The sequence below is a fragment of the Populus euphratica genome, unplaced genomic scaffold (assembly GCF_000495115.2).
Source record: "Populus euphratica unplaced genomic scaffold, PopEup_1.0 scaffold86.1, whole genome shotgun sequence".
In the NCBI taxonomy this organism is placed as follows: Eukaryota; Viridiplantae; Streptophyta; class Magnoliopsida; order Malpighiales; family Salicaceae; genus Populus; species Populus euphratica.
Genome location: NW_011499880.1, coordinates 984516 through 997899, shown reverse-complemented (window position 1 = coordinate 997899; position 13384 = coordinate 984516). Strand labels below are relative to the sequence as shown.

General features: G+C 29.6%; 1 protein-coding gene across 1 annotated transcript; it reads right to left on the bottom strand.

Annotated features, from left to right (window-relative positions):
* Positions 1–3117: 3117 nt before the first annotated feature.
* On the bottom strand, positions 3118–6194 carry LOC105129225 (MATE efflux family protein LAL5-like). Its single transcript, XM_011031199.1, has 8 exons — positions 5827–6194; positions 4965–5509; positions 4793–4879; positions 4633–4689; positions 4293–4531; positions 4063–4181; positions 3699–3810; positions 3118–3218 (listed from the first exon to the last, which is right to left on the bottom strand). Exons 1-8 carry the CDS (start codon positions 6106–6108, stop codon positions 3154–3156), a joined length of 1506 nt encoding a protein of 501 aa, XP_011029501.1. The 5' UTR covers positions 6109–6194; the 3' UTR covers positions 3118–3153.
* Positions 6195–13384: the final 7190 nt, after the last annotated feature.

The following is a 13384-nucleotide window of genomic DNA, read 5'->3' as shown; positions in this document are numbered from 1 at the left end:
ACAAACCCTTGAAGAGAGAAGTTATACCCTAACTCATATATACATATTAGGAAAGTAATTTTAAAATATCCCCGAGTAGAGGCCAAGGCCAATTGGGTAATTCTTTCATTCTTGGAAGGCAATGTAGCCATGTACTCCTCTAGTTACCAATTATTTACAAATACTACCTCATCTATACTTAAGGTGATAGGTGCATAGTCCTCGGGAGCTTAAGGTAACCTCTCTCTCTCTCTTTCTCCTAGGTTTTCTAAAGGAAAGAGGGGAAGGAATTCTTCGATGTTGAGAACTACCTTCCCCACTTCAAGAGGTGGAAGTTGGATTTCTACCCTTTTTAGTTTTATAACCCAATCTAATGGATCTTTGGCCCCTATGATTTCCTTTAGTTTGTGGTTGGAACCTAAATTCATCACCAAAAGAAGCAATATCCTTATTTTTAGGGTCATGTCTAACTTTTTTAGAGTTTATTTTTTCTCATAAGAATGGGAAAAAAAGAAATTTTTAAAGGTGGGGAATATTTAAAATGATAGTTTCTTCTTAACAAACAGAGTAAATCTCGCTCAAGGCTTTTTCAATAATTTATTTTTATAGAGAAATTACAAAGAGTGAAAGTAAAAGAAAAATACAAGCAAGAGAAGCTAGGTTTATAAAGGAAATATTTTTTTATCCTCACTGTTGGATTCACAATTTTTATTCTTTAAGTATTTGTACTTTAATTCTTGGAGTATTTATGATACAAAAACAACAACAAACACTTTTATTTTTAGATGACTTTATCACTTGAGAGTCCTCACTAAAAGGGGCTATTTTACAGGTGTTGAGCCTTCTACCATCAACCACCTACCTCGTAAAATTTAAAGAAGAGAATATTGATGTGAACGTGTGATTATTCATTGTCCAAACACTCAAAAAATCTCATTCCTAATCATATTGATTTTATTGATTTTATATCATCAACTATTAATTAATCATTCTCTTGATTGGTTATCAATTTATTCCTTGCACATTAATTAATACAATGAAGTCTAAAATATATGAGGATTTATTTTTTTTCCTTTTATCATGATAACCTTTATTTTTTGTTTAAATTAAAATATTTTTCATGATGATGCTATAATAAAGCCATGATTATTTTAGTTGTACTCAATAACACCCATTAAAAAATATTACAATTGATGTACTACTAATTTGACTTATTTATGAAAGTGGATATGGATGATTTTTAAGAGTTGGACTAAAGTCATTGATTTTGATAAAAAAAATCATTTATAAAATTAATAAATTAACTTTATAAGAAAATTTATATTTGATTTAAAATTATATAAAAAAACCTGTATTATTTATACTTGTAAGATTGTTAATTAAAAAATTAAGCGGCATATGAATGCTTAATTGATTATTACTTTAAAGCTATAAAATTATTTCTTGATACAATATATTTTAAACAACTTGTTATTACTATTAAAACTTATAATTACATTGCAATTACAAAAAAAAAAAAAAGACTTTAGGAAAACAATTGTAGATTAAGGCACAAAATTATTGTGGATTGTAATAATGGTATCATTTGTGTTTTTTATTTTTTTCACTCAAGTTTTCTTTTACTCTTCAATTTTATCCTTTCAAATTGGTTTATTTGGGATGACTTGATAGTTTGCTTCAATTGACTTCATGTTGGGTTATTACGATGTCGAGAAAAAAATTCTAGTACTTGTTTAATGCTTGATTTGGCAAAATACAATTTGATTTCATTGATTTAGAACAATTGAAGTTTTAGGGACTCAGTTTGAAATTGAAATTAATATTTAGGGATTGGACTGAAAGAAATAGAGGGAAACGGTTGGTATATGCAACATATGCATCAGCGATGGCGCATATAGTGGCTACCATTATCCATTAGCAGCCTTTCTTAATATTATTTGATTTATCTCGACAACCTCTTCCCTCCAAGACAACACAAATGCATAAAAGAGGTTTGGTTTGGCTTTGGCGACCTAATCTTCCTTCCTTTCTTTCTTTTCTTTCTCTCTCTCTCTCTCTCTCTTTTCTCTCCTTTCCTTGACTTTTGCACTAACATTATCTAAAATAACAAAGTATTGGATATCGAATTTGGTCCTCAGTCTTTTACTTTAGGTTTTTTTTTTTAATTTCATCCTTAAATGTTAGATTCTCAAGGAATTGTGTTTTGTAATTGTATTTGGTTTCCTTTCTTTTTGGTTATCTTGGTATCATGAATTAGATCACGAGTTTGGCTGAATAATTGAGCTGTTTTTCTTTTTGTTTTTTTTATTTCATTATTCATCATCAAATTTGTTGAGAATTGAATTTCATGATTTTTTTTGTTTGATTTCTATTGGGTTTTTTAGTATCGAGACTTAGGTTATGATTTTAATAGGTTAGTCCGGGTTGACTGTGGTCAATTTTATTTAGTACTTTTTGTTATTTGATTTTTTTTAATCAAATGCATCCTTTAACACTGAGTTAGTTGGCCATTAGACTTTGTAATTTTTTTCTTTCTTTCTATAAACTTATCTCAATCTCATAATCTGAGAAAAGCGAACCTAGGTCTCAAGTTTGATAAGTTAACCCTAGTTATCTTGTATCTTTTTTGTCCTTATTTTTTTCAAGTTAATTTTTTTTCTAATTTCATGCATCAACATTTGATTAATAAGAAATTAAGTATCTTATGTTTTTTCAAATTGCTTTGTATAGGGTTATTAAGCTCTCGTGATCTAAGTTGTGGGTTTGGAAGGTTAAACTAGATTGACTTATATTGTTTTTTATTTTTCTTAAAAAAATTTTTAATTTCATCATTTAATATTTTGGTGATAGAAAATTTGGTTTTATTATTTATTTGAAATTGTTTTCCACATAATTATCACAGTTTCATGATTCTAGTCATGAATTTAAAAGTTTATCACAGGTTGGCACAAACCGATTTTGTATGTTATAATCTAAATATTTTTTAAATATATCATCTAATATACCACTATCTTCGTGCAATATTAATATGCATAGAATTTTGAATTCTTGATAATAAAAAAGCTATTAAAAAGCAAGTTAGCAATACATGATAGGATTCGTTCTAACGGCAAAGGGTTAGTCCTCGCTACGAGGCAAACACAGTTTGAATCCTCGCTTACAGGGGAATCCACTTTAAGATGCCCAACGATACCAGGAAGAGGATTGATCTTCTGGTTTGGAAAGGGTTGGAGAATACCCTGGTACAACAACAAAAAATACATTAGCATTTTATTTTTTCGATAAAAAATTATTACAATCCTTAGCAAAGCGCGAGCGAGTTACATGTCTAAGTATATTACTGCTTCAACTCATGACAATAAAAAGGAAAAGAAAACACGACTCGGGGGGGACATGTGACATAGCTCTTCTGCCTTGCTATTTTATTTCTCCTTTCCCTGATCAGAAAATGGCAGCCTTGGCCATTCATAATCTCCAGTATTTATTTAAAAAGTGCTATGAAAAATGGAAGTCAAATTCATCTTTTCAACTTTTCAAAATATTTCTCTGCACTGCATAAGTACCAAGTTATTGCAGAAAAGAGAGCTTTCATGGACAAAATTCTTCATGTTGTCCCAGTCAATAGAGCATTATGGCATCTGAATTTCTCCTATCTGTCCCTCTGTTCATCAAAAGCATACTTTGGTGATTTTATCAAGGCAAGTTTGTATTTTCCTTACCGTTTTCCTCTGGTTCTGAGAGATCCATTCTAGTCCATTTTGCACGCAGTGTAATCAACAACAGAGTGCAGGTTTGGCATGACAGACCGCAGATTAAACCAATCCATAATCCCTGATCCCAAATGTTCCGACAACAGAATATGAAAATCGATAGAAGAAAGATTGACAATAAGATGAGTAAACAGAATATGAAAATCCAGAGGACAAAGATTGGGAATAAGATGAGTTACTAGGTGCATTTTCCTCAATTTTGTATGCAGGGAAATTGCTGTCATAGAAGGTGAAAATGTCTAATACGTGTCTGTGAATAGCTGCATGCTCGTGTAAGTAAACGTAGAAACAGACTATTTTTGTTTCGTTTCACCTTAGAATAAAGCTTAAACTTGAATCCGAGGAGGGTTGCCATCGGCATTCCAACGCAAAAGAATGTTGCTACATTAACAATAACAGCCAGATTCTGCCAACCACACCCTCTAGTTACCCCTGCGTAAAATTAAAATACTTACATTAAGATTTGAACAAGTCACACAGCTAGCCACCTCAAGGAAAGGATAGAGAAATTAGAGCAGATAAGGAAAATAGGATCCTTGAAACCTGTGAAGACGACTTGGAAGGCATCAAATGCGATAGAGATAGCAAGGAAAGGTGTCATCGAGGCAAAGGCTTTTATAATGGAAAGGTCATCAGTGAAAAAGCCAGCCCAGATATCATGACCAATGGCTAGTGCTAAAACAAATAGAAGAGCAAGAAGGACAGAGAGCTTGAGAGTCATAGCCATGGCTTGTTTAGCTTTATCAGGATTTCCTGCTCCCAACTCATTAGACACCCTTGTACTATTAACAGAAATTCGTAGTTTCATTATCTAAAAGCGTATAGGATTAAATTATGGAAATGCTATAAATAAGAAGTGTCAAATTAATTTCCAGCCATTTACCTCACAGTAGCGCTTAGACCTGAGGTACACATGTAGGCAATGTCTTCTGTGTTCACACTGAGGAGAAACGAAAACATCACCAAAGTCAAGTCAGGAAAATAAGTGCAGAACATTTGCATTTTGGCAAAGAATGTGTTGTGGTGTAAACTGTAAAGCATACCACATTGCAATCACAGATGTAGTTAGTTCTGCGTTTGGCATCATTCCTGCTATGAGCACCAAAAGCTCGAATGCCCAGTACTCCAAACTAGCAAATCATCAAAGAGAGCTTGTAAGATATATTACATCACAAACCTGCTACCAATAAAATGAAGCATTTTCTGTTCCCTTACCACACCATTGCAGCAGAGGACAGGGCCAGTTTCAAGTTTATTGGGATGTGACGTAATGATTCAGAAGAGAACCCCTCCCAAGTATGTTTAAATTTCTTTGAATAAATCACATATATGACCAACACTAGAGTTGAAATCCAAAAAGATATTGAAACCGCCAACGAAGCTCCTCTGAAACCAAGATCTGTCTTATGAACCAATGCATAAGCTGTACCGATGTGAATGCACAATGGGATTCCTGAAAGCAGGATGAGGGGCATGACAACAGATTGTGTCTGAAGAAACCTCAAGATGTTTTGAAGGAATCCAAATGCAAATATGCCTGGAATCAAATACTTTAAGTAAAGAGCAGCAGCTTTTGAAATTTGAGGATCTTGACGAAGGAAGATGAGTAAAGGCTCTGTGTAAAGCCAGATAATGCTTATGATTATGGAGCACAGAAAGGATATGATGCAGGAAGCTTGAAGATGAATTCCTAATGTTCTGTATAGTTTTGCACCAAATCCTTGACCACAAAGTGTCTCAAGTGCTCCACTTAATCCAGTCTGAGAGAAGGAAAAGAAAGAGAAAGAAAATTAAAAAGCAGGATCATATGCATTATACTTGATAAACAAAAAGACTTGATCGAAGCATTAGGCCCAAAAGGACTAAGACATTGCTCTATGTAGCAGAAAAAGGAATCAATTCAAATTAAGGATGCAAACCACACTTCAGCCAGAGCTCTGCCATTCCTACTCCAAATCATTTTCTTTGATTGTATGTTCATAACCATATATATGATAATATCATAAATTATTCCTCTTTGTGTGTGTGTGTGTGTGTGTGTGGAAGGGGGTGGGGGATGAGAGGGAGAGAAACGTACCATGAAAGCAATGCCAGTGACAGTGCACCATGAATTCCCAAGAGTGGCGCCGGCAAGCTCAAGCTGACCAAGGTGACCGGCAAACATGACAGAAACCAAAGTTATTAGATAGTAGAAAGCATTAGTAAGGATCATGGGCAGCGAAAAGAAGACTTGGTCTTTGCCTTCTTTGACATCCAATAGTTTGATCCACCAGCATCTTCCTTTGCCATTTTGATCTTCACAATGATGATCATAAGCCTCCAACAAGGGTAAAGCAGCATCTAAACTTGTTTTTGACATCTCTACAGCTATCTCTCTGATCCTTCTTTCAAGAAAAAAAGATTTATTAGTTTTATGGTTGATTTTACATTAGATATGTATGCCATTATCGTAAAGTGTCAGTGTGTCACTGCACATTTTTTCAAGTCCAGTTTATAATATAATATTGTCCACTCTTTTTCTTTTTTTTTTTGGAAGATAACATGTGAAATTAATGCTACCCATAATGTTTTTTAATGCACATTAAATTGGAACAATGTCATCGTGCAAATTAATTGATGGGGCACCCAAAAAGAAATGAACATAACATTCAGCAGTTCGAGCCCAACACGCGGCCAACCAGCTCCATATTTGGTGATTAATTTGAAGTGTCTAGAATATAATAATAATTGTTTTTAAAAATATTTTTTATTTAGAAATATATTAAAATAATATTTTTTTTATTTTTTTAAATTAATATTGATATTAACAAAACAAAATGATTAGAAAATACTAAAAAAAATTAATCATCCGTCATTTGAAAAGCAATACTGAAAATAATAAAAATTTATATAAACCAAAAGTTGATCAACCAACCTAATATTCAACCAAGCCACCCGACATCTAATCAATTAGTCAAATCTTTAGTTAAATAGAGACAACAACAAAAAAAAAAAAAAAGAAATGGGTTGGATAGTCTAATATTGGACTAACCTAAACCTTGAACTCTCTATTATAAAACCTAATAAAACCTTTAATGAAATTCTTTACTAACCAAACCCAATATAAGGTAAGAAGGAAAGAAGGAGGGGAGAAAATTTAAGCCCAATTATACTCTTTTTAAGGCAAGTCTAATTAGACTATCTTTGATTTTAAATTTTTGTCCGACCAAACCTTATGCATGGACCATCCTCTCTCGCCAATAAACAACCTTTTTTATACCAATTTTTTCATTAATTATTATTTTTAAGCCTGACTCAGTAACTACTCTCCTGACATGACCATCATTTTTACTAGTGGTTATCTCTAAGCTTTATTTTATGTCAATTATCCTGTCTTGACTATCTTTTTTACTAATAGTTATTGTAAACTTGACTTTACATCAACTTTTTTCAACTTTTTTAGTCTAATTTGTAAACTTGACTTTACATCAACTTTTTTAGTCTAACCACTTTTTTTTACCAATAACTTACTCTTGTATCAATCAATGGCAAATATGACATACCAACTATAACACCTTATGTTTTAGAGAATTTTGCTAATGCCTTTTAGAATATTAATGAAAATAAGGTAACTTTTAGATAGATCCATTCTCTTTTCTAACTCTAATATCACTTCCTTTTATCTTCTTCTTTTTTTTCATATGCATTTATATGTTGTATATCATCAAACTTTATATTTTGAATAATAACTTTTGTATTCTTATATTCTCTTTGTTACCAATTATTTATTATCATATCTTTATTAAATTAATTTTTTGAACTTTTATATGCATTTTGTATTAAAGGGAAGATGAATTAATATTTGTATTATTTCAATATGGATATTACAACACATTTCAATACTTGATTTGCATCTTTGTGTTTCTCTTCTAGAACAACATCCATTTCATATTTCATAATATATCTACATATCTATTTAAAAGACTTACTAGATTTAACAAAGTTTCAGTAAAGTCTTTTGGCTAATTCAAAAGAATTTGTTCCATCATATCCTATATTAAACACATTCTCATATTTTCCACATAGATGATTCGGGCATACTACTAACACAACCAAAAGATTGATTTTTTCTTACAAATATAGAAATGTCAAAGTAATAAATAATCTGACAGGATTTATAGAAATGTCGAAGTAATAAATAACCTGATAGGACCAGGATTGAACCACAGAGAGATTAATTATATAAATTATAAATAATGATGATGATGATGATGATGATGAGTTGATGAGGATTTTGAGATGTAAAATTAATGTAAGGATTAAACAAGGATTAAATAATTATGAAATTTAGAGGATCCACTAATGGTATTTCAAATAAGTATAGTATACACTCTTTTTATTACTTAACTGAGAACTACACATAAAGAAGGTTCCAATCGGATTATAAATTGTTAACATAATTATATTAGTTATCTTATTCGAATAATGTTAATACTAGTAAATGTTGTTAGGTATTCATGATTATAACTTAAGTTAACAATAAATCAAGTTCCTTTCATAGCACAGATATCAGTTATACCATACAGCTATGAAAATACCAAGTATTTGTTGTACCAAGGATTATACAATATAAATATAGATTAACCATTTAATAAGTAAAGTATTAGGAGTGAATAAAATAACAAATACAAAACATGTTAGTATCAAACATTAAAGTTCATGTTGAGATTATACTATAGTTATTCTTACACCATTAGTTTAACTTTTTCACATTAACATAATAAACTTAACTAAACATAATGAAAGAGAGAATCATAAATAAACAATATAAAAGCATAAATAAGATATAAGTTAACTAAGTAAAAGAAAGGAAATAAAAAGCATAAACAAAAGATAATATAAGTAACATTTAAGCATTATAAAAATATAAAGAGATAACAAGAACATAATCTTGATCTGAAAATCAAGATGCCTAAATACATGGAAAATACCTCCTTTTATAGACCAAAATTTGGAAGTATTGATTTTTTGACTAATTATTGAATGGGTGACCATATCTTGACTTGGTAACAATCCTTATCTTCTTATCTAAACAAAATATTATTACTAACATCAAAATTTAAACAAACTATCTTCATGAAAGTTCTAGGAAATTGTCTTAATTTTCCAATAAAAAAATGAGGTTATTTGGATTTCTATAACTCAAGATATAGATTTAACATTGAATAATGTCTAGGCTACAGGACAACTTTTGACTTCTTTATTGGTGCAACAATTTAAACTTGAAAATGATATTTTTGAATCTTGTACTCCTATGAAAGTTTTAGGCATATGTCTTAGCTTTCTATCTATATAAAGCAAACCCAAATCCAAGTTCTACAGCTCTAGATATTACCCAATAATTGAACAGTGTTTCAGTTGAACTGAACCAGCATATATTTTATAAACTTAGTTTTCTCTTTATCCTTTCACTTTCAATAGTTAATCGCATCAATCAATCCTTTAAATTATGACATATATCTGTATTTAAAATAAATATTTATAATAAATTAAATCTATCTTATATTATCAGACTTGTTATTATAAAACATGCTTAAGTTAGACAATTTAATGATACTTTAAGTGCAACATGATGATATAAAACCTTAATAAAAATATACTTTCAAGTACTGATCAATTACCAGTTCATTTATTAATCCATTACAATTTCTCACAGTTCATTTATAGTCAAGTTTATTAATACTAGTCTTTCTTCCATTATTACATTATATACTTGACACAATGGATGCTTGAATGTATTTAACATAAAAAAGTTTAATTTAAAAAATATTTAAGTAAAGAGGCATAATTAAACATGTATCAAAATGAAATTATTACAAAAACATGATATTTAAATTATATAGATTATATACCTTACAAAATATAATTTAGTAACTAATGTTAGCATGGTCCCACTAAATGAGATAGACCTATAAAAACTATAGTATGTAAAAGTATAATTATTTATCAATTTAATATTTTATACATGTATTTTCCAAACAAATACAATAAACTTAATGTTTGTAATGACTCGAAGTTTCCACCACCATATCATAAATTTATTAGTCCAAACATATCAAATAAGTCATTACTAAAGTAGCTAATGCAACTATATTATTCGATAGTTTTACCCGCATTTAACTAGTGTTATGCCTATGTTTTATATATAAAATGCCTTGATATTCTTTGTCGCATGTTTTGAAGGCACTTTTGGATGAAAGATGCAAAAATGAGTAAATTTAAGGTAATTGGCAGATTTAACCTTTAGTCAATGTTTTGTGCAAAGAGTGAGCTCTAGAAGTCGAAATGAAGTGACATCTAAGGCAAGAAAATAAAATAAAAAAGAGCATGGAAAATGCAGCTTTCAAAGTCAAATCTTGTAATCTGTCAATGTTGACCTTCAGCCATTCCGACTTGAATATCTGGAGCTACAGAAGTCCAATTGATGCAAACTCAATTGTTTTGGATTCCTGACTTAAAGTTGTATAAACTCTCAAATTTTCAGCCAAAAAAAATTCATATGAAGGAGATATGATTTTCTAAAGATAACAATTGAACTCTGTCAATAAACAAGTTTCATGAAGAAACGAGTTCAAATTACGTTTTGAAGTATCTAAATCGATATCCAAGTTTATATTTCAGTAATTTAGCTCCTCTAAGTCAAAGCTTGAAGATTTCATGCAAGGTTATCTCTTTTTTTAGAAAAATAGTTATTGAAGTACTTAAATATAAACTATCTACTTAAGGAAGGACTGTTTTATAAAATAAAGACTACAGTTTTCTAGGATATAAAAATAATGAGAAAAGAGAAGGGGGCAGCCAGTCAAGAATAGAAAAACACCCCATCCTCTAAGAAACTTGAAATTATGCATTCTTCCTTCTTTTTCATTAGTTGTTTAACAAACATACATGACTAAGCACTTTTTCTTGGTTGCAAGGACACAGAAACCTTCGGATTTCAAAAAATGTGAGATTTATTTTACCTTTTATTTTCAATTTATATGATGAATATGTTTGTTCTCCTAAGCTTATTTTTCCTATGATTTTTATTTTAATTGCTAGAGCAAACTCTAAGTTATTATTGTAGGCAATCTATTGCTAAGTTTAATATCAAAACTGAAGTTGTGGTATATGAACTTGTGAAGCAACTGAGTTTAATAATTATGGTGGATCTATGTTATTAATTTAAGAGAGAACATTTAATCAAATCAAACATAGACTGCAGATAGTTATGTTTTTGTGATTAATCAACTTATCTAGTTCTTAAAACTGCCATTAAATTAAATTACTAGTGCGGACACTATCGTTGTTTGATAGTTAAGGTTATTTATATAGCGGATCCATTAATTAACCAATGTTAAGAAGAGATAAATATTCAGAATATAAATTGATGTTTTGTTTCCATGATCAGTTCTGATTTCTGTAGGTGGATGTGTGTTTGTGACCAAAGTTTGTTCTCTTGATAATTTTTTGATTTTATTTAATTGTGCTTGATAGTTTTCTAATTTATTTTGTTTTAGCCTAGATAGCATCCAAAACCCCTCCAAGTTGCATATCATCTAGCATAAAAATCTGACTTGAACCTTCCTAGCGGGATTGACCCCTTGCTTACTCTATATTATCTTGTGTGTTGTATTTTAAGCTAGGCTGATTAATTTATGAGACCGCAACATTGCAATAGTAGCCAAATAAGATTTACTTAAATTTCTCATCATCAATATAGACGACTAATATCGTATTCTTTAAGTTAATCATCATCTACGTGACTCACTAAGTATCAGAAATCATCTTTTTAATTAACATCAACACGATTAAACTAAGTGTTGGAACATCTCTTTATGTTATGTCAATTTAATCAATTAATATCGATAACATTTCTTTAGCTACCATCAATACAATAATCTAAGTATCATAACTTATATGTTTGTTAATATAATCAATAACATTTCCTTATTTATTGTTAACATAATCAACTAAATATTAGAACATCTTATATGTTTGTCAATAAGATCGATTGACATCGATAACATTCCATTAGCTACTGTCAACGTTCTAAACTAATTATTAAAACATCTTATATATTTGTCAATAAAATCATTTAATACTGATAGCATTCCTTTAGCTACCATCAACATGGTAAACTAAGTATAAAAATATCTTATATGTTTGTCAATACAATCAATGAGCATAAATGGTTAAACATTTCTACTTAATTCAAATCAAACATCTCTTTTATATTTTATTTATAAATTATCATTTAAAATTTAGTCATATATTAATTACATCTCAAAATATAATTCCACAATTTCCATTTCAATACTCAATTAACAATAACAATGATACAACATTTTAAAAAAAAATTAAAGAAAAAATAATAAGATTTAAATAGAATGAGGTGCAAGGCATCTACCTACTTCTATGATAAACTTAACTCCTCCCATTAATTGTCAAGCTCATAATACTTCTTTTTATTTCAAAAAAGAGATACAACACCAATTAATAAATCCTTCAAATCGACTTATTAATATTCAAGTAAAACCACTTTTTATTTAATATTAACATATTTCACACTTTCTTAGCAAAATAATAAACAAGTGTTATATAATCCAACAAATCTCTTCTTCATGAAATCCTACAAACAAAAAACTATTCAAAACCATATTTTAAACTTCTATATATAATTTCTAATAAATAAACACTCTAATTTCAATTTCAATATATAAAATCAATTATTCTTTTCCAACCATCACCATCTCATTAATACTACAAGAATAATCAAAATTTCAAATATTTATTTTTAATTATTCAAGTTCTCCAGAAACCATATACTTGGCCGACCCCAAGGGCCTCTTTTTTCTTCCATGATTTTCCTTAAATTTCTTCATGATTTTAACTAGTAATTAATCACCTCATACTAATTTAAACGATATCATAGATACACTTTGTCACCATTATGTCAAGAAATCCTATTTCAAAGCATGCAAAAATTTCAAAAAAAGTTGATAAGGTAATCCATTCGCCCTCTAAACATCATTATTATAATAATACATATAAATTACATTTAGTTAAGACATATAAATTACATTTAGTTAATAAGTATTTATACCAAACAAGCCAATCTCTTTTTTGTCTCCCTATTTAGCCAGCCTTAGGCCATGAATCACGAAGTTCGTTCTTTAATTCCTAAAGAATTTATGTACTTTTTAACCTATTTCATCTTTAATTAATCAATTTACATCAATTTTATATTTTTCATAATTTTAACCAATAATCCTAATTTAAAAATTAAGCCCAAATTAATCAATTTTATATTTCCTCCTATTTTAACCATGAAACCTAGTTTGAAAGTTAAGGGATTTTTGCTTAATTTTCCTAATATCATCAACAATAAAAGAAGTGGTGTAAAACACTTTACCCATAGATGATTTTGTGCTCAATATAAACCCTATGGGTGAATTTCTTTCACCCCTTTTTTGGTTTCTCTCTCTAACTCTTACTTTCATCACTCTAAAATTTGTTTTTATGTGTTTAAACTCTATCAATCTCATTTGTGATGCCCTAAACTTCGTTTATATACAAGATATTTGCTGGGAAAGAAAGGAAGAAAATAGAAAGAA